At 43.1% G+C, this 20,580-nt stretch overlaps 1 protein-coding gene and 1 long non-coding RNA gene across 3 annotated transcripts in view; one reads left to right on the top strand and one right to left on the bottom strand.

The window, feature by feature from the left end:
- Positions 1-294: 294 nt before the first annotated feature.
- Positions 295-4,972, bottom strand: LOC118550000 (uncharacterized). Its single transcript, XR_004924356.2, has 3 exons — positions 4,807-4,972; positions 4,034-4,126; positions 295-454 (listed from the first exon to the last, which is right to left on the bottom strand). It is a non-coding gene; the product is annotated as an uncharacterized LOC118550000 (long non-coding RNA).
- A 3,627-nt stretch (positions 4,973-8,599) lies between these two features.
- Positions 8,600-20,580, top strand: part of LHFPL6 (LHFPL tetraspan subfamily member 6) — a 239,374-nt gene continuing 227,393 nt past the window's right edge. The window contains exons 1-2 of one of the 2 annotated variants that reach the window (XM_078070421.1): positions 8,600-9,025; positions 10,537-11,106. In XM_078070421.1, coding sequence (XP_077926547.1) covers positions 10,722-11,106 — 385 coding nt within the window. In that variant the 5' untranslated portion in view covers positions 8,600-9,025; positions 10,537-10,721. The remainder of the gene's footprint in view (positions 9,026-10,536; positions 11,107-20,580) is intronic. The other variant, XM_078070420.1, reaches the window with a different exon arrangement.

Raw genomic sequence — 20,580 nt, forward strand, 5'->3', positions numbered from 1 at the left:
TGTGTTGCAGTTCATGAGTTTTTGAAATGTATGTTCCCTTCAGGGGCAACTCCTACCCCTCCTTACTCTGATCCGAAATACACTTCTCCATTAGCTTTTCTGTCCAGTGGGTTGGATTTAGTTATTCTGTGTTTCAGAGAGCTTGTTCAATGGATAATTGCCTTCTGCTTCTATTAAACATTTTAATTCTGGAAGTCATCCAGGTTATTTGAGGCGGATTAGAAGTATACTGATAAGTCAAAAGAAAAAAAGTCTCTCAGTCTTACCACACTTTAATTTTAATAATGTATATAGAGTTGTTTATTTCGATTACAACAGTAAAAATTTTACATGCAACAATCAAGGAGTGGCTGATTTGGTTAATATGTTTGTAGATATCTAAGCATTTCACATTCTGAACTTTCAGTTTTTGTAGAATGGAAATGTTTCCAAAGCACCTCCTAAAATGTAGCACCTTTAAGAAACATAGAGATGTATAATGTAAACTTTTTTTTTTTTAAAGACATATTTATTTGAGAGAGAGAGCACGAGTGGGAAGGGCAGAGGGAGAGGAAGTGAGAGAATCTCAAGCAGACTCCGTGCTGAGCAGGGAGCCCGACGTGGGACCTGATCCCCTGGCCCCGAGATCATGAACTGATCCGAAACCAAGAGTTGGATGCTTAACCGACTGAGCCACCCAGGTGCCCCTGTAGTCTTTTTTGATGATATGATGATATCCTATCAATCATGGTATCAAGTATTTTTTATCAAGTGTTTATTCAGCACTTTCTGATCACCTCACTGATGAGAGAGGGTCCCCCACCCTAAGTAGCATGAGATGGTGAACACCTGACACCTGGCACTGGCCAGATGGGATGACAGCAGTTCATTGGTCACATCTACTCACAGGCTGGGGGAGGAGGATCCTGCACGGCATGCAAAGCCACATTCGGGCTGCACCTGGGAGCAGACTGAACCAGCAGGGGCAGTGGGAGGCAAGGTTTGTAGTAACCAGAGGGGGAAGTGTCCCCGGTCTTGCAGGAGGATGCGATTGACTTGCCTGAATAATTTTGTGGGCTGGAAGGGAGCTGAGAGCGGTTAGGTTGAGGACCCGGTGAGGTGCGGCTGACCTGGCTAACAGGGAAGCTAGTCAGGTGAGCAGCCTTTCCTTCTGGGTGCAAGGCATACCTTGTAAGAGTACGGGACTCAGAGCTAGGCCTTTGGGGCCTACTGAGGCTCAAAGAGATCAAGGCAGCCCATGAAACTTTAGGCCCGACACTGTAAACACCTGCTATGTGCTTAGCAGGATGAGTAAGATGGGCCTTGAGGAACTAACGATCGAGTTTGGGATACACGTTTACAACCAAATAGTTATAATGCATTGTTGTAAGCTCTGCAGTAGAAGAGGTATACATTGATTGGAAGCATGGCAGAAGGACTGGCTGATTGCCTGGGGCACTTGGAAAAGGCATCATTTCAAACCTCAGTTATGATAGAGGGTTGTTACTGTCGGAGCTGACAGAGGGCTGGGAAACACAGCCCCCTTTCCCTGCACAGAGCAAACGGCCCTTTGCTTACTAGTGCTTCCGGGTTTACATGTCCTTTTCCTGCATGCTACTCCCCCTGGAGTAACGATTGAGACATTGGATCCATATTTTCCCATCCCTCCCCAGACATGGCAAGAACCCTATGCCTGTGCCAAGGTGGAGGACCCACAAGTGCTCTTTATCCCTCTCTCCCTGGAAACAAAGCAAAACAAATAAAAACCAAAACAGAACGGTTGTCTTCTCTCTCTTTCTGTCTTTCCCCGCCTCTATTCCTCTCCTCCTCCCTCCCTCCTTCCTCTCTCCTCCCTACCCCCTGCTGTTAGCACCCCACCAACACTTCTAACGTCTGTCGGCTGAAATGGTTGGTGCTGTATACCGCTCTTAATTCTATTTTTATTCTTGTATCTTCTGCTTCTTGTCACCTCGCCTATGTTCTTTAGCTTTTAACCCACAGGGACATTGATCTTTGGAAGACAGAAGTAGCCAAAGAGCATTCTCCTTTCATCCATACGTGCACATGTATTCTAGCTGGCAAGTCAACCAAACACAATCTTTGACAGTTCAACTCGCTGCTAACTGCTGAAGTCAGCTCCTGTCTTTTCTCCTGACCCCATTAGTACAGACCTGGTGTTGCTGCCATATTAGTCACAAAACAGTCATATTTAATTAGTATTTCCACATGTTTACGTTCAGTTTGTGATAGTTCCTATTAGGATCTCTGACAGGGGCCAATAAATAGTGCATCTCTTCCCCGATGCAATCTGGACAAATGAAGGGGAAAAAGTGGCAGACGGAGATCAGAAGATTATGGTTATTACTGTTAGAGGCTAAGGTGGAGGATGTAGCTCAGCGAGGGGCAAATGGGCCTGCTAAGTGGGTCCCAGAGCTCAGCAGAACTCTCCCAGACTCTGCCTCTCTAGAGTCTTGCCTTATGTGGGAGATTCACTCATAAGAGAAGGGTAGTACTAACCGAGCACACAAAGGGGCTTCCTCCCCGAGCCTCCAATTCCCCCAGCTGCTTGGATGAGTGGAGAGAGACCAGATGCATTTAAGAAAAATTTCTCCTGAGGAAAACTAGAGAAATGGGGAAAAAGCATTTCTCCTCTACCATTTCACAATGGCTGTAATGTGAAATTATGTACCTCAGAAAAACCAGCGTTTGTTAACCTCTCTTGGTGTTATAATACTAAATTAACTGTTTAAATTTTGGTTTTCTTCTCTTAGATCATTCTATTAGTATATTCAATACTTGCAATGCATCTTATTTTGATGAAGGGGGGATTTACAAATTTAAAATGTTGCAGAAACACATCTTTGTGAAATCTCTCAGAAGGTATGAGTGATTGGTAGCAAATATTAGTACAAAAAAAATCTTATCTCTTTCTATAGAATTCATTATATCCTCTTTCTACATATTCTGGAAAGTTTTTAAAAACCCATAAGACATAATCATAACACTGAAAAAGCCTGAGATGAATTTTGATACAAAAAGAAAAAAGAAGAATTTAAAAGTAGCAAACACATGACACTGATTCAGTATTAAACATAATTATGTACTACTTGAAAATGCTTACTGGGTCCATTAGCAAAAAAAATATATAATGTATTATGGACATTTTCCATTTTGATGGCTTAATGTGAAATATTTGCTATGTTAAATGCGATTTAACACTTCACATTTTTTGCTTCTTATGAATAAGTTATTGATTTAAAATTTGTATGCTGCTTTAATTCATAAAAGAATAATATAGAGAAATTATATGGCACTTTAGATTGCCAAAGTAGTTTGCAAACTTTAATGAATAATGCAGACAGCACCCCTGGGAGCAGGCCACAGACTCTCTGCACCTTATTTCCATGAGAGTTCCTAGGGAATACAGTCATACAAATCACTATGTTTAGAAACTGTACATAACTAGACATACACAATTTCTACAGGGAAGAGGGGCCTTGAGTCTATCAAACCCATGACAGACAGCTCATAGAAAATGACATAGGCAACCCTCCTATAATAGGATGTTAGGGCAGCTATGGTTAAATGTATGCATAACCATGTACGCAAGGAGAAAGAGCCTTCTAAAAGCAATCCATGATCTCACTCCGAGACTACTTGAAATGGAGACCAGGAAACCTGAGAGCTCACTCGTCCTGTGAGATTTTTTCCCCCTCTATATAAGATGGACACAATGCAGTAAAATACCATAGCAATACACATTTAAATTTGTCTTGAGAAGAGATTCATGGGGCATCCAAGCTCAGTTGGTTAAGCATCTGCCTTCAGCTCAGGTCATGATCCCAGGGTCCTGGGATCGAGCCCCACATCGGGGCTCCCTGCTCAGCGGGGAGTCTGCTTCTCCCTCTGCCCCTCCCCCCCATGCATGTGCTCTCTCTCTCTCTCTCTAATAAATAAATAAATTCTTTTAAAAAGAGAGAGAGAGAGAGTCATGAAGGGCAAGGGTAGTTCAGGAATGAACAAAGGAAGGAAACGGCAAAAAGAATGAACTTACCATGATTGCCAATTGTTTATTTTACACGCTCTGTCCTGAGAACTGCGATTAGTTTTCAGCGAGCAGAGCCTCTCTTCAGGCGTTTCCCTGCATCTGTGGAGGGAGCAAATGACCTATTCTGATAGAGAACTGATAAGCTCTAGGCCAGGAACAGTTGCAATCTCTCTTCCAGGGCTCTATTTAGAGCCTCACTTTTGTTATGCCCTGATTCTCTTTTACACCCTATAGCTTCCTGCATCTCTCTCTTGCTGGCCTGTATCCAGAGGTCCTTCTGGTAGCCGGTCATTTGATAATGCTGGGAATTCCTGTCTTTTTTTAATTTCTCAAGGTTAAGACTTTAATGGGAGGTATTTTGTAAACTGTGTTCATGGCTATTCCTGTTTCTATTGCCAGATGTTAAGAAGGGTCCACACCTTCTCCAATACGTGCTATAGACAATGAATGCCCACAGGAATAGCCAGGAACACAGTTTACAAAATTTGCTAGAAAAAGAATCATCCCCCAGCACTATTCTGTCCTTTCTTTGCTCTGCTTCGTGCCCCCTCACTCTGTGTCGAATCCACTTTCCCATGATACTGGCTCCTGGACTACAAAAGAACAGGTCATTTCAATAGTCTAGCGGGTGCGGGTTTGTTGCCAGTAACAGGGACTTAAACAGCTAAGGGTGTCTGAGGGTAATAGAGTAGCCTAGTGAAAAGACCAAGCATCCAGACTCTTGGTGCCATTTTACTCCATCATTCTTACTGTGTTGGCTTTTGTCATCATCATCTCACCTCATGGCTGAAGAATAGCTTCTGTGCTTCTGGTGCCATTACATCTGTTTTCTAGGCTGGAAGAAAGAGGAAGAGGATGGAGGGGGCCAGTACCACTCCACTTCCATCTCACTGGCAAGCACCGGCACATGGCCACTCAAACATCAAGGGAGGCTGGGCAATGGAGATTTTTGCTTTCACTGCTTCTATTGGAGAGAAAGAGATAGAAGAAGGGGGTTGGATATGGGCATTGTATCAGCTGAACTGTAGCTTTCATCACAAATGCCAACTGAAGAGGTCCCTTTCCAACCTCTCCCCAATGGTCAGAAGTGATTGATTCCATAGTGTTTCCTCTATCCCACTATCATACTCCTTCCCTAATTTTACATGGCACACCCTATTTGTTTAAAAATTAAATATGCACTCTGTAGGCTGCACTGGAACAAGGATAATAATCACAGTGATATTGACTTGTTCATTAATTCCCTCAGTTAATGTTCAATTACTGAGTATTTATCTTTAACTGCAAAGCACTCAGGTACAATGCTGTATTTCCTGTCATGGAACATATGTCTTACCTGTATGGTGCTTTATCGATTAGGAATGCTTCCAGCAACTACAAGCATAAGATTCAAATGACAGTAATTTAAACCATATTAACAATATATAATTTACTTTTTAAAAAAATTCAAAAGGAGATGTGTAGCTCCACCATGTTAGGGTGCTGGGATTATATTTCTGTGATTCCCCTCATGGTTGTAAGAAGGCTGCCACAGCTCCAAACACCTCATCCTTCAAGAATGTGTCCAAAGACAGCCGTTCTCTTTTATCAGAGAATACAATCTTCCCTGAGGCCTCCTCAGTAGACTCATTGGTTAAAAGGGTCATGTGGTTACCACTAGCTTTAAGGGAGGTTGGAAGGGAGTTACTCACCTAGTGAACAAGGACAAGGAGTTGGGAGTTAATCTTGGATAGCCAACCAAGAGTGTTGTCATAGATGCTTTACAGCTTCATGATCTCATCTTATGACTCAATGAGACTACTATCCCAACGTACTAGAAACTCAAACCTGGAATAAGAGGTATAAGCAGCCTCTGCTATGTGGGAGCTTCTGGCTGGGAAATAATTTAAAGATCCTTTGAAGGTGCAAATTTAATACAAGGGTTTTAAAGACATTATAATGCATTTTGCCTATAAAGTATACATACAAGAACCCAAGGAGTAATTCAGAAGATTTTATAGTTTGGGAAGATAATTACATGGTGGAATGAGAAGAGAAATCAGGATACATTGATTCTAGGCTCAGCTTTGGTTAACACACCAGAAAGATTCTAAGCCTCTGCTCCCTCATCTGTAAAATGACTCCTAGACTCCTCCTCAAATATATGAATAATTCTATAATCATGATGCTAGAAGTCATGAGCTAGAAGAACGATAAAAACCATCTATTACAGCAGCGCCTAGGTGGCTCACTCTGTTGAGCATTGCTCAGCACGGAGTCTGCTTGAGATTCTCTCTCTCTGACCTTCCCCTGCCCCCTCTTTCACCAAAATAAACCATCTGTTACAGTCTCTTTTTACAAATGAGAGCACTCAGGCTCGGAAAGGTCACCATTTGTCCAAATGCATTAATCTAATTTAGAAATTTGAGTCCTAGTATATAACATACTATACTTTCACAAATAATTAATATTACATCCTAATAGATCTTTAAAAAATTCAACCTCTTCCTCTATCTTCTTTTTCATTTTAGGCAGAATCTCTCCAATAGCATTTTACTCTATTTAATAGAATGCAGATAATGAGTTAAAGCCCACATTTTAGCTGTAAGGTCTTGGGCAAAATACCTAACCTCTCTATAAAATAATAATTACACCTTCTTCATAGTTTTTTTTTCCTTCTTTTTTTGAGGACTAGATAAAGTAATCTAATAAGAAAAGTTAGTATAGGGATTGACACAACAAGGATGTAATCCCAGCCATCCACCTCAGCGCTTAAAATTCCTCCAAACTTGAGAAATGTCCTGGACCAATTTCCCCAGCAGGTTGTGTGGAGGGTGAGTCCAAGTCTCATGATTGTAATTTTGTCTTTATATGGTTCTATCTTCTACCTTCACATTATACAGATCTGAAGGCTCTGGGTAATAGCTAAGGGCGTGGTATATAACTGGAAATCAGACCCATCATCTGAGCCATCATGGAACTCAGTAACCGGTGATTTGTATGAGACAATTTAAATCACTTGAATCAGGGATTCTGAACCTGGGATTCTTGGATGGGTTACAGGGGAACAGGGAACCACCTGACATTTCACTGAAACAGGTTTTCTTAACCTCAGCAATATTTGCATTTTGGGCTAGGTAATTCTGAGGGGTTGTCCTCTGCATTATAAGGTGTTTAGCGGCATCCCTGGCCTCTAACCATTAGATGCTAGTAGTACCTCCCTCCTCATGATAATCAAAACCTCTCCAGAGGCGCCTGGGTGGCTCAGTCAGTTGAGCATTTGACTTTTGATTTCGGCTCAGGTCACGATCTCAGGGTGGTGGGATTGAACCCAGGTTGGGCTCCGTGTTCAGCGCAGGGTCTGCTTGTCCCTCTCCCTACCTCCCTTTGTACGCTTTCTCTCTCAAATAAATAAATAAAATCTTTAGAAAAAAAATCTCCAGACCTTGCCAAATGTTCCCTAGGAGGCATAGTCTCCCTTCTCCCCTTGAGAACCACTATGATAAAGCTAAATATGTATGTATATATATATATATATATATATATATATATTTTTTTTTTTTTTTTTTTTTTTTCGGAGAGGCTTACCAGTCTCACCATATTCTGAAAAAGTTCTATATGACCTCAAAAGGGTTGGAAGTGATTCCTCAAATCCTTTCAATATGATAATGAGAGAACACATATCTCCAGCTGTGGTTGTGGGAAGAATGTACACCATTACGGCTAACTAAAATGATGCAATTTGAAAATTTACTATGAAATATCATATATACCTACCCATTTATTACTTCTAACTACTCTGTGAAAAAGCACTTCACAGACTATCTGGAGAAGTATCTGCTTTACATACTGCTATTCCCAGACGGCGGGATTCTTCAAATACTGTCTTTAGCTGAGACTGAATGTAGCTCTAAACTTCGAAAGGGGTGAGCGCTAATGACAAGCAAAAAAAGAAATCTAATGGTGGTATTGATAACAAGAGTGATTGGATGGAGGGATGGAACGGAAGGGAAGGTGGGGGAGAAGGGAAGAGAGGGAGCGGGAAAGACAGAGAGAGAGAGAGATAGAAAGAGAGAGAGGGAGAGAGAGAATACGATGGCTTGAAAGAGGTTCCCAGAAAGGCTATCTGTTGGGAGAGGCTCGCTCGCTGGAAGCCTCCCCCGCCTTCTCCCTGGCATGTCTGGAAAGACGCTTGCCAGGCAGAATCCCTGAGCCTTAGGCTTCCCGCTCTTATCTCTCAGTCCACACTGGCTTTTCTCACTCCTTCCAAAGTGACCACATCCCAAGGATCTCCTCAAAGCTCCAAAGGGTCACTTTACCCAGTTTTAAGGCCCTCCTTTTCACCTACACCGCCGGTAGGAGCCGGGCGCTTCAACCGCAAACCCCAGACCCAGAAAGGCAACCAGGGAACGTGTCTGGTCTCCCGCGGCCCCTCGGGAGCACCAAGAGGACCGGCAACTTTCTCCCCTACTTCTCGGTCTGCGTGCCTCCCCGCCCTCCCCTTGGCAGGAGTCGCCGCGAGGAGAGGGCGGGAGGGGGCGCGGGCTGGGGGAGCCGCCCGAGCTGCCCCCGGGACGGGCGGGGACTCCCGAGTCCCACGCGGCCACGCCGCGTCCCCGTTCCGCCGGCCGTGGGTCCCCGGGCGCGGGAGGGGAGGGGACAGGAGAAAGAGGAGGGCCGGGCCGCCGAGGGGAGGAGGCGGTGCGTGCCTCGCCTGCCAAAGGGAGCTCTGTTCCTCTGCGTGCGATCCCGGGCGCCCCGCGCGTGGCCACCGCGCTCCGCCCGAGCCGCCGCCGGAGAGCGCGGGCAGCGGGGGCTCCGCGGGTGGCGGCGCAGCCGGGCCTTCGGGAGACCCTCCGCCTCCGGCCGGACGCTGTTCTCTGCCCCGAGGCGGGCCCGGGGTGGCCGCGGCTGTTAGGGACAGCGGCGAGGAGGAAGGACGCTCTTCTGCGCCGTTGATTTTTCCCCCGCGGAAGACGGCAAGTTGTGTGCGCGCCCCGGCCGCCGCCCGCCAGCCGTGTGAGTAGAGCGCTGGCTGCCCGGCGCCGCGGGCTCCGCTCTCTCCCCGCGCCCCCTGCTCCCCCGCCGCCGGAGTCGGGCTGCTCCCGGCTCCGGACTTCCTGAGCCCGGCGGCGCGGTCTGCTCTCCCTGCCGCCGCGTCCGCTGTCGGCGGCTGCCTCCGGGGGGTGCTGCCTTCCCGTGCTTTCCCCTCCCTTCGGGCGGGCCGGCTGGAAAATGCCCCTCTTCCCCCTTCGGGGCTCAGGGATCATAGGGTGTCGTCCAGGGTGGGGCCATTGCGAGGGGCCGACTATGGGCTTGGCCTCACCTCGGGGCGCCTCACCCTAGCTCCAGATGAGAGCCTTCCTCCCCCCAGGCTGCCCCCCCTGCATCTCCCCCAGCCTCATGGCCCAGGCAGACCAAGTTCAGCGGCTAACGCTGACGCTGACCGCAGTTGACAAGATTAAAAAAGAAAAAAAGTAGTTGGAGCTTCCCTGGAGTGACATACTGGACTGGAAATGGGGCGGCGGGTGGGGAGGAAACGGTAGGGGTGAGGGTTGGGTTAAGGGGAGAGGCGAGGGAGAGGGAATTTGCTGTGGACACTGAGAAGCTGGAGTTACAGGTTCTGGGAATGGAACTGTGGGGTGCATGGGCTCTGCTTCTGTATTCATTTCTTTATGGAAAGTGTGGGAAATGGTTCAAGAACTCCTTTTGAAAGGAAGGGAGGGGTGGAAGTCAATGCGGTTGAACTATTTGAATGACTGGGGTTCCATGTGGAGTACTGGAAAGTATGGATTACTTTTCAGATTAGACACTGACAATCGTTCAGCGGGAGAGATAGTCCTAACAATTTTATTGGAACCAATGAATCAGAAGGAAGTCATACACAGCCTTTCTTTCATTTCCACTAGGAGAAAGAAGGGAGTTAAGACTGCGGGAATTCACAAATACTACTGAATGAGTACAGGGAATGCCCAATAGTTCCATCCATTCTATGTGCCTAGACAGTCCGTAGTATTTGTTGAATTTATGGTGCTCAGCCACTGTGAAAATTATCCTAATTATTTTGTTTGGGCTCGTGCAGAGTTAATGCACCTAAAGGGACATGGAAAAGTTGCTACAAATTATGAGCATGAACTTGCAAGCCAAATAAACAAACCATGGCATGGTTCACTTTATTCTAATATTTGGAATCATGTTTACTGCTAGTAAAAATGCTATATTACTTTTACTGCAAGCATGTGAAATAAATTCACTGACTTGGCAAATAGAAGCCATGCATTTCTTTAAGTAAATAGCTGTCAGAGTTAATTTGGGAGCATTTATGGGAGATAAAGACATGAAAAAGCTTTGAGCTAGTTTGACAAAACTTGAATTGTGGACAAGTTTCTAGGGAGAATTAGTTCTTCCCACTTTTGAAGTGTTGAGGCAAGTTTGAATGTTTATTCATTGAGAGTTGAAGCCCAACTGAATTGGTGTTATCGTTTCTCTAAAAACATTTAACTTTTAATATTTATTTATTGTCTTGCCAGGGACCATCGTCCTTACTACAGAGGATGGAAAGTTGATGGCCAGGAAGACTGAAGATCCCATCTGTTGCTAGACACCCCCCATTACGGAAGTGTGGACTACCTGCCATTCCCTGGTGGTTTCACGCCTTCCCTCACTCCTGCAGTCCCAGAACGGTTACTGTGGGTCCCCGTTGCCCTGTTGAAAGATGGCATCCAGCCTGACTTGTACCGGGGTGATCTGGGCTTTGCTCTCCTTTCTTTGTGCTGCCACCTCCTGTGTGGGGTTCTTCATGCCTTACTGGCTCTGGGGATCACAGCTGGGCAAGTCTGTGTCCTTCGGTACTTTCCGGAGGTGCTCCTATCCTGTGCATGATGAGAGCCGGCAGATGATGGTGATGGTGGAGGAATGTGGGCGCTACGCCTCCTTCCAGGGCATCCCCAGTGTGGAATGGAGGATCTGTACCATCGTGACGGGCCTGGGCTGTGGCCTCCTCCTCCTGGTGGCTCTCACTGCCCTCATGGGTTGCTGTGTGTCGGAGCTCATCTCCAGGACAGTGGGAAGAGTGGCTGGAGGAATTCAGTTTCTGGGGGGTAAGTGACTTGTTCAGTTTGACTTGTTTCCTGGAATCCCAAAGCAATATTGAAAATGATGTAGTGATCGTCTGCTGAAATCCTTATAATTGCCACTTGGAATGCTCTGGAGAAATAGACATGGGATGGCTTTGGTGATAGACTGACAGAGTCAATGTTTTTTTTTTTTTTTTTTACTGGAATAGCTTTAAAACTTGAAGAGATCTTAATTTCTGTACATCCTTAGACATATATATGTCATTGGCCTCCTAAGTACAACCTATATGAGGTGGTAACATGGAGATTGTTTATAATGTAGTAGGGGAGATAGTTTAGATTTTATAACTTCCTGCTCTTCTTGTTTGACAGTAAGCAATTAGATTATCTGTGTCTTACTGGCATCTTCAGGTCTTTAGAGATGAAAAGTAGAAAAGGTTTTTGAGTCAACATTGCTGTCATAAGCCTTTAATACTCTTTGGCAGGTATAAAATTGACCCTTGATGAATCTTAAACTATATTTCTAAATAAATGATTACGGTTTTAAATGAGAGATCAGTTTTACATGAACAACTATGGATTTCATTCTGCTACAAATACAGCTATAGGCTTAATTATCTTGTTAGGATTTAACTTCCCTGGATGCTCTTGCTGTGAAGAAAGAAAAAAATAGCGAATACTGAGTGCTTGTCCCAAATGGACTGGAGAGTCTCACTAACACCAGAAAAGGTTTGATTTTTACTTGGGTTTCCTCCAACAAGTATTACTTCAATATCTCTGGTCATATGGTTTTAATTATATTTTATATATTTTCCACTGAGCTTTTCACTTCCATTCTTCAAACTGACGGGCTGAACTTGTCTGATTTATAGTCCGTCCTGGTAAAATATGACAACCTGTAGATAGCACAGAATGAAGGGAAATAGGAAGCCAGGAAAACGTATAAAATGTATTTGTAACTTCATTACAAAGTAAAAGTCTGTTCCTCTTCGATGTGGGGTTTACTTACAGTCTTTTGTGAAAAATCCAGAAGAAGAATCCAGAAGAAGAAAAAAAAAATTAAAATGGATAGGTCTCAGATAGACTCTGTTGGAGAAACCCCAACAGATGATTGTGGGTTATTTAATAGAACACTTTCAAGTAACATTTTGAGTAAGAAAATCCTTGCACTAAAAAGGCAAGGGCCAAAAAGGTTTGTGTTTTAAAACAAATGACAGAGTTGCTTGCAGTTCTTTATTCCTGTACTGGATTAATGCTGTTCTCATCTGTGTTTTTCCCTGAAGTTTTGCATCTCACTCCGCCCTAGGAGCAGTTTGGGGGACTTAACTGTCCTTTCTTTGGTGTTTCAGTGTTCAACATTGAGCTAAAGTCATGTGTATGAGATATATATATATATGCGCGTGTGTATGTATGTGAATATATATACATTCATATAGAAATATAGTAAAACGATTAGAAAACACAAAGAGGTCATTGAAAGCCGAGATAGAAATCCAGAATTTGAAAACTTTTTGATACCACAGATTTCAGAAATAGAATGAATGCCAGGAGTATTTAAAATTTGTTTTTCTTTAAGAGTAAACTTGATTTGCTGTTTGTGTTTCACTTGGCTAAGGAAAAATGCTTAAGCAGTTTCTTTTTCTCCTCTTACGGTAAATATTACTTTCCATTTTTCCTTCATTTTAGGGCAGGGAATGCTATTATTTCTGGCAGAACAGGAAAATGCTTACAAAGAGAAATCAGTTTTTATTATCTTTAAATGTACAATGAAGGAAGGCAACAGGAAGTGAATCTGAGACCTATGAGACGTATGCTCCCCTCTTTAAGCTATGTACAGAATTTTTGGAATGATATAGAGCTAAATGTTCTATTTTACAGAAAACTCAAGGGGAAAGATCACTGGGGAAGTTATGTATATTTTTAAAAGTAACTTTTCCCCCCTTTGTACATGATTTTCATGAACTGTGCTTGGCAAGAGTCACTGACATTAAGCTAAGGATATAGTTTATTATTAGCAGTTTGATATTCTCTCCTTTCTCATATATATTTCTCCTACCTGCCAAAAGATAATTATGAACGTAAAACCTAAAAGAGTTTTTTTCTGACTAGAACCTCTTGAGGGCACAAGTAAGTAAATACATCCCATTACTCAAGATTTAGAGTAAATTTAGAAAGAAAAAATGACTCGAGTTATGGAAAAGGTTTTGAAGAACCTGCCATTTGTCACTATTGCTTAATGGTAGACGAGTTAAAAAAAAAAAAGCTTCCAAAAGAATTCTTCCTGTTATTCATTCCGTAATTGTTTGGGGTTTTATGCATAAAAACTTAAGTGGTCAGTAATTTTATTTTATGAAATTTTTCATAAAATGGGCCAGTTTCATAAAGACTGCAAAATACCAAGCCAGTGGGTTCTTCTGCATTCCAGAGATGGCCCTGCTTTCGAAATACAGTCAACATACAGTGAACTCTGCTATAAGGCGGATTCTCTTACTAAAAATGATTCACCCAGAGGGGTTATGTTTAGCTAAAGTTAGGGTTGCTCCAAAAACAACAGGAAGCAGGAGAATGGCAAAGTACAGAGGCGTCCTGCTTACCCCCGCCTGCTGTGTCTGGAGTTTGCACATATGGTGTAACATCAGGCAGTGAAGCCCCTGCAGTACGTTGGAACTAGTTAAAGGACAAAGTGTCAACCTTAATTTTGAATTGTCTTGCTGTGGTTGGTTAGAGGTTAAAATGTCACCTGCCAACTGGCAGAGCAAGGCAAGACAGGACTGTTGCGTATGACATTTGCCCCCCGTCGAGGAGTACTTCAAGGAATCAATGACTCGTGCTCTTCTTGGGGCAACTTGTACAGCATCTTCAATTGGCACATCTCCATCTTATGTTTCACGTCATGTTTCTGTCAGAAGTTTTTCGAAAACTGGCCTTGGTTGAGTTTTACCTGCAATTGAGGTTTTATTTTTATTTCTTTTATTTTTTTTAAATTTTATTCATTTATTTGAGAGAGAGAGCGCGAGTGAGAGAGCAGCAGAGGGAGAGGGAGAAGCAGGCTTCCCACCGAGCAGGGAGCATGACGTGGGGCTCGATCCCAGGACCCTGAGATCCTGACCTGAGCCGAAGGCAGACGCTTAACCGACTGAGTCACCCAGGCGCCCTTCAATTGAGTTTTTAAAAGGCATGCCGAGAGCCTCAGAGAAATAGAGTGTAAAATAAAAATGGGTCCATGCATATCGGATGGTGATGGTGCTAGGAGAAAACAGGTTTTCGTGTTGGGTTCGTTTGTTGAATATAAAATTATGTGCTTTTGGGCGCCTGGGTGGCTCAGTCGTTAATCGTCTGCATTTGGCTCAGGTCATGATCTCAGGGTCCTGGGATCGAGCCCCGCATTGGGCTCCCTGCTCCACGGGAAGCCTGCTTCTCCCTCTCCCACTCCCCCTGCTTGTGTTCCTGCTCTCGCTCTCTCTCTCTCTGTCAAATAAATAAATAAATAAAATCTTTTAAAAAAAAATTATGTGCTTTCAAGGACTGCTGTAGTCATGAAGTGCTTCTACAAAATTTTTAAATGTCAGTATCATACTTTTAATGCATGTGTTAGGGAAATGCCTTATTTGCGTGCTCTGTCAATAGAACATGGGGCAACGTTGTGAAGACAGATCAGGTCTGCCTGTAAGTTCTCTTAACTGGTGCCTGTGAACGTCAGGATCTGAGTGTGCCCAGCTAGTCCTAAGAAACTGCTTGCTGCTGTCATTAAGGGGCACGGAAGGGAGTCCCAAATTTATACTATGTCACATTTAGCTTGAACGTGTGTCACATGTATGTATAAAGTGGGTGGTCAGCAGCAAACAACGACCTTTCCAGTTTGGAAGGTGCTCTGTTCTGAGAAGCAAGGGGAGACCATCTTCTCAACTAATTGATAGTTAAGTGCTGCTGAAGACAGTAATGATGACGGAGTGTTTCTTTGAGCATCCCTTGCTCTGTGTGCTGAAGGTATCACTGCCTTTCCAGAGTCCCCTCACAGTAGGGTCCCACCCGAAGCTGTCTGTCATCCCTTTAGGATGAGGGCTCATGACTCTCCTTCCCTTGCTCCCCTTTAAACCTGACTTGTCATGTGATATGCCACCTTGTGCTTTCCTTCTTTCTGGCTGTCATGCATCAGGATCACCCAGGACCTTTAAGACACAGATTGCTGGGGCCCACCCAGAACTCTGATTCAGTCAGTTTGGGGAGGGGCCCGATACTTTGCATTTCTAACAAGTTTCCAGATGATGCTGGTTCTGAGCCCCCAGCCCTAGAACCCTGTTCTAAGTTAACCATTTCGTATTTTAGGAACATGTGACTTCTGGGAGATGGTTTACTTTCAGAAGTTAGTTAATGTTTACTTGTGTTATAATCTGATATAAACTTCTGTAATTGGGCTGTGGAAAGATCTGTATCATCCTATTGGCTGAGGACATCCTTGTTCTATCTCTCCCTGTTTTTGTCACAGAAAATCATTTTCCTCAATCTTAATACGTACTATATACATGTTATAATTGTAATATGGACATTATATAATATAGACATATATATATTCTTTCATTTACCATTGCTCTATGACACAAACAAGATTTTATAGATGGGACAACTCAAAAAAGACCTTCATACACCGTCTGTAGTTTTCATGCAGTGGATTTTCAGTCACAAATTTCTCACTGACAGACGTGAAGACCATACTGCAGCCCAGAGAGATGGGTGAAGCCAGCCCTTGACCAACTCCATAAAGCCATGTGTGTATTGCAAAAGCAGAATGACTAGGCCAGGAGGACACTCGGGAGCCAGCAGTCAGAGCTTCTGCCAGTAGGCAAGATGGCACTTCAGTTGGCTCTGACTAAGGAACGGGTCTCCTGATCTTAGACATCTGTAGGGAAAAAGATGATGCACTCTTGCTGAAGAGTGGTCCTTTCTAGGGCCACAAACCACTCCTTTCCGCACAGTCGTATGTCCCACATACATTGCTCATTGAGAGGAACAGGCTGCAGATGGAAGCTAGGCAGTGTGGCAGCGTGAGCAGGGCTTTGGCAGCCAGGAAGGGGCGAGAGGGAGCGGCAGTGCGGACAACCGACAGCGAACCCCTCAGGTGCCATCCACTCTGAGCTCTGGACTCGTTAAGGGCAGGGATGTCAATGAATTAGCTGATCTTTCATAAAACCTGAAATACCAAATTTTATATGTTTGTATTTAATGTTTTAAAATTACATTTTCAAATAGCCATAGTCACCAGTTTTCTTTTCTTTTTTTTTTTTTAAGATTTTATTTATTTATTTGAGAGAGAGTGAGAGAGAGAGAACATGAGTGGGGGGAGGGGCAGAGGGAGAGGGAGAAGCAGACTCACTGCTGAGCAGAAAGCCCGATGCGGGGCTCGATCCCAGGACTCCAGGATCCTGACCTGAGCTGAAGGCAGACACTTAACTGACTGAGCCACCCAGGTGCCCTACCAGTTTTCTTCTTTTACATACTTTTTTTTTTTTTTTTTTTTTTTTTTTTTGCCCAGAAGAACTTGTACTTCTAAGGCTTACTTTGGAAAGTTTTTTATGGTTTTCAAATTTTCCTATGAAGCTTTCAAGTTCTCCATATCAATCACTGACATCAAAATTCAATACAATATTCTTAATTCCCTAGTGGGCCTTAAAGTGCCCTAGGAGTTTATTTCTCTGGGAGAGTCCAGCTCTGTCCCAGACAGTCTGATTCGTAGGCAGGTCTGGGTGGGGCCCAGGTGAAGCCCTTTTAACGGACGCCCCAGAGGTTCTAGAACACAGATGGTCCCAAGGCCACATTTTGGGAAACAGGACCCAATTTTATTCACTTCAAACCTCATATAATACCACTGTTGTGGGCCTAGGCTTACGTCCACCACTAAGTGAAATATGGATTATCAATCTCTTTCTATCCATAGTTATTTTGGGGATAATATGATATAAGCAGCAAAATATCATAACTAATGTAGGAACAGACCAGTTTATAGCTGTGTTCTCCCTGATCTTAGAGATTTTGGGTGTTACTGGTGGATAGTCAGTCCCGTGTATACGCTCAGAAGGCAGAAGGACCAAATCTTTTCCACACTATGCTTAGATAAAGACTATTTTGATTTGTGACTTCACCTGCAAATTACAAACCTGCTATCATTTCTTGTGCTGTGTTTGCATCCTTCAACCGGAGCGTGTGTTGTTTATGTTCTGTGAGGGTGTGCTGGACTCTCTGGTTTCTTTACTGTGAAGTGTACTCCGTTTTTACCTATTTTGAATTACAGGTTTTTTACTTCCTAAGTTTGTATTTGTGAAAAAAAAATGCTAATGGTAATAACTGGTTAAAATGGTGGAAGAAAGAGTTATTCATTGCACTTGGGTCTATCATGTGAGCAGCTAGGCAAGCCTTTTAACCTAGAATTATTTAGATTGATGTTTTCGACAGGGTCCAAGCCTTCATTTACTTTATGCAGAGTAGAGTCTTTCCCAGAGAGTCATTTGATTTTTAGCTTACTTCCCTTTGTTACCACCAGCTAACATAGCCATGCCTAGACACTGCTGAGGCCAGGGTTAGCATGGGTTAGTCAGCCTCTCTAACACAGAGATTGCACATTGGTTCACCGTCAGGTAAAAATGCGTTGTCATTCACAAAGAAAGCAAACTGAGGAACGTGATTCAAAACCATTCCTATTAAAAAAAAACAAAAAACAACAACAACCCTCAAAACACACTCTGGAGAGCTTTACATCATCCTCTGTGATATCCTGAGATGCATAAAATCTGCGCTCAGGACACAGTAACCATCGGTGCCTTGAAGTACTTGACCTCTCCAGCTACCTGCAGCTTGGCAAGAGTGTCTTATGGCGTGTGCTGGTTGCAATCGGAAAGACTACCAGCCTCAGGTTCAACACTTATTCATGGATGTCATTAAAGGTCATCTTTTTTTTCTTAAGATATCACCCTCAGTGCGTTCTGAGAGACACTGATTCCTGGGTGTACCAATAGATGTTAACAGGAAAAAGCAAACAGGAACAAATAGATTTGAGAAACATTTGGTTATGGAAAATTAATCCATTTCATTACAGCAAAACTCACAGAGCATTCAGGATGTTGTCTATTACCAATCTCCTGGGAGGAATGGGGAGGGTGTAGTATTAAGTGTTTAACTAATTTATTTAGGCCCAGCGTCCTGAAGGGACCAGTAATCTACAGAACTTCCTTCGTTCTCATTTTACCCCATTGAGGCAGGCAATTTATTCTTTTTCCCAGCTGAGAACACTGAACTTTAGAGAGTGACACCCAAAGTTATCCCATTAGTTATTGTTTGTGCTGTGAATGCTATCACCCATAGTAAAGTACAACATTTTTTACTGTTCCTTGGTCCTCTGTTTATGCTTGTAGTACGATAAAACCACTTGTAGTAACACAATCTAGCAACTTTTTGCCAATTCTCAAAAAATGTTTTATAGGGGCGCCTGGGTAGCTCAGTCGTTAAGCATCTGCCTTTGGCTCAGATCATGATTCCAGGGTCCTGGGATCGAGCCCGTGTTGGGCTCCCTGCTCTGCTCGGCAGGGAGTCTGCTTCTCCCTCTCCCTCTGATCCCCCACCTCTGGCTTGCGCACTCTCTCTCTTACTTTCTCTCTCTCAAATAAATAAATAAAATCTTTTAAAAAATGGGTGCCTGGGTGGCTCAGTTGGTTAAGCGACTGCCTTCGGCTCAGGTCATGATCCTGGAGTCCCAGGATCGAATCCCGCATCGGGCTCCTTGCTCAGCAGGGAGTCTGCTTCTCCCTCTGACCCTCCCCCATCTCATGCTCTCTCTATCTCATTCTCTCTCTCAAATAAATAAATAAAATCTTAAAAAATAAAATAAAATAAATAAAATCACGTTAAAAAAAAAATCTTTTAAAAAATGCATTGCGGGTTAATGTTAATAATGTAATATGCAGTAGAGAGGCCATTAGGGGAGGATGCCAAAACATTTGACCAATGTCTCTTAACAATTATTTAACAGAAGACTGTTATCTTTCATTATTACATGCTGGCCGAGTTTTCTAGTGTAAGTGCCCCATTGTTAAAGCTAAAGATAATGTTAATTCCAGAGGACACACGTCTTAGATAACAAAACCAAGGACCTTGTATCTTTCTATAGATAATATTTGACGTTGTCAATCTTCATTATTAAAATGTTTGTGATAGAAAAAAATAGAGTTCGAGGTAGATCACTGGGAAGGAGTCTAGGGATTTCCCAGGGACTTCTGAATGGTTATTTTCAGAAGATCACGAGGTTGGATTCAACATTGCTCTAGTTCTGGTGCATTGATATTGCTGACTAATTATTGAGGGATCTGTTACCTTCTTTATATGGTAGATGTCATACCAGCTAGTGATTTGCTTTTACAGTTCATGAAGCTCAAAGGTAATGTAAGCGCCAGCACTGACCTGCTTATAACTCTAGTAAATAATTTCCCTTTCATGTGTCTCATACTTTCAATAATCAGGCAATACCAGCTACTTTGATGTACTGAAATATGTATAAAAATATTGTTGGATAAAAAGAAAGTTGTTTTATGGTTCTCTGTTTTTCTTGTATGTCTTATGTCTTCAAATAGAGCAAGAACTAAGACAATTTTCTCCTAGCCCTACAGTGACTACGATAGCAAATGTCGTCTTATATGTTCAATTAATATTTGATGATGTACTATTTAGTTTTAATTATTTACTAGCAACATTTTTATCTATAAGGTGTGACCTTGTTCTTTCCTATCTCACAGAAATATTTCAGAGATGAAATAAAGTAATGCAGCGAATATGAGGACATTTAAAGCAGTGTCTCCTTATGATGTCCCTGCATGATGTTAGTCCTTTGGGAAAAAAGTGTTCTGTGGTCATCTGTGTTGAAATGATGCTGCATAATACAACTCTCTCTTCAAGCACACTTTAAAAGCTCTGAGTGAGCTTTGTTAATTTTCTGCTATAAAGAAACCAGCTGCTATGGTCTGAAAATGTCCTCCCCCCCACCCCATTTCATTTGTTGAGGTCCTGATTTCCAATGTGATGGTAGTAGGAGGTGAGGCCTTTGGGAGGTGATGAGGTCATGAGGGTGGAGCTTTCATGAATGAGATTAATGCCACTGTAACAGAAATCAGACAGCTTCCTTGCTCCTTCTGAAGCCTCTCGAGGATAACAATAAGAGAGCCTCCACCAGCCACACTGGCACTTTAATCTTGGACTTCCAGCCTCCACAACTGTGGGAAATAAATTTCTGGTGTTTATAAGCCACTCAGCCTGTGGTATTTTGTTATTGCAGCCCCAGTGGACTAAGATACTATCTGCTTAACACTGTGTTTCACAAACTTACTTGGGAATGGCAGAGTCCTACTTACCTGTAATAGGCAATAAGATCTCTTTGAATTAATGGTCAACAGAATAAGCTTTAGGAAATGCTGAGTTAAAATACATTGTAAATCCAGGGAATTAGTGTTTATGGGCATT

Source organism: Halichoerus grypus, chromosome 4 (genome assembly GCF_964656455.1).
Source record: "Halichoerus grypus chromosome 4, mHalGry1.hap1.1, whole genome shotgun sequence".
NCBI lineage: Eukaryota > Metazoa > Chordata > Mammalia > Carnivora > Phocidae > Halichoerus > Halichoerus grypus.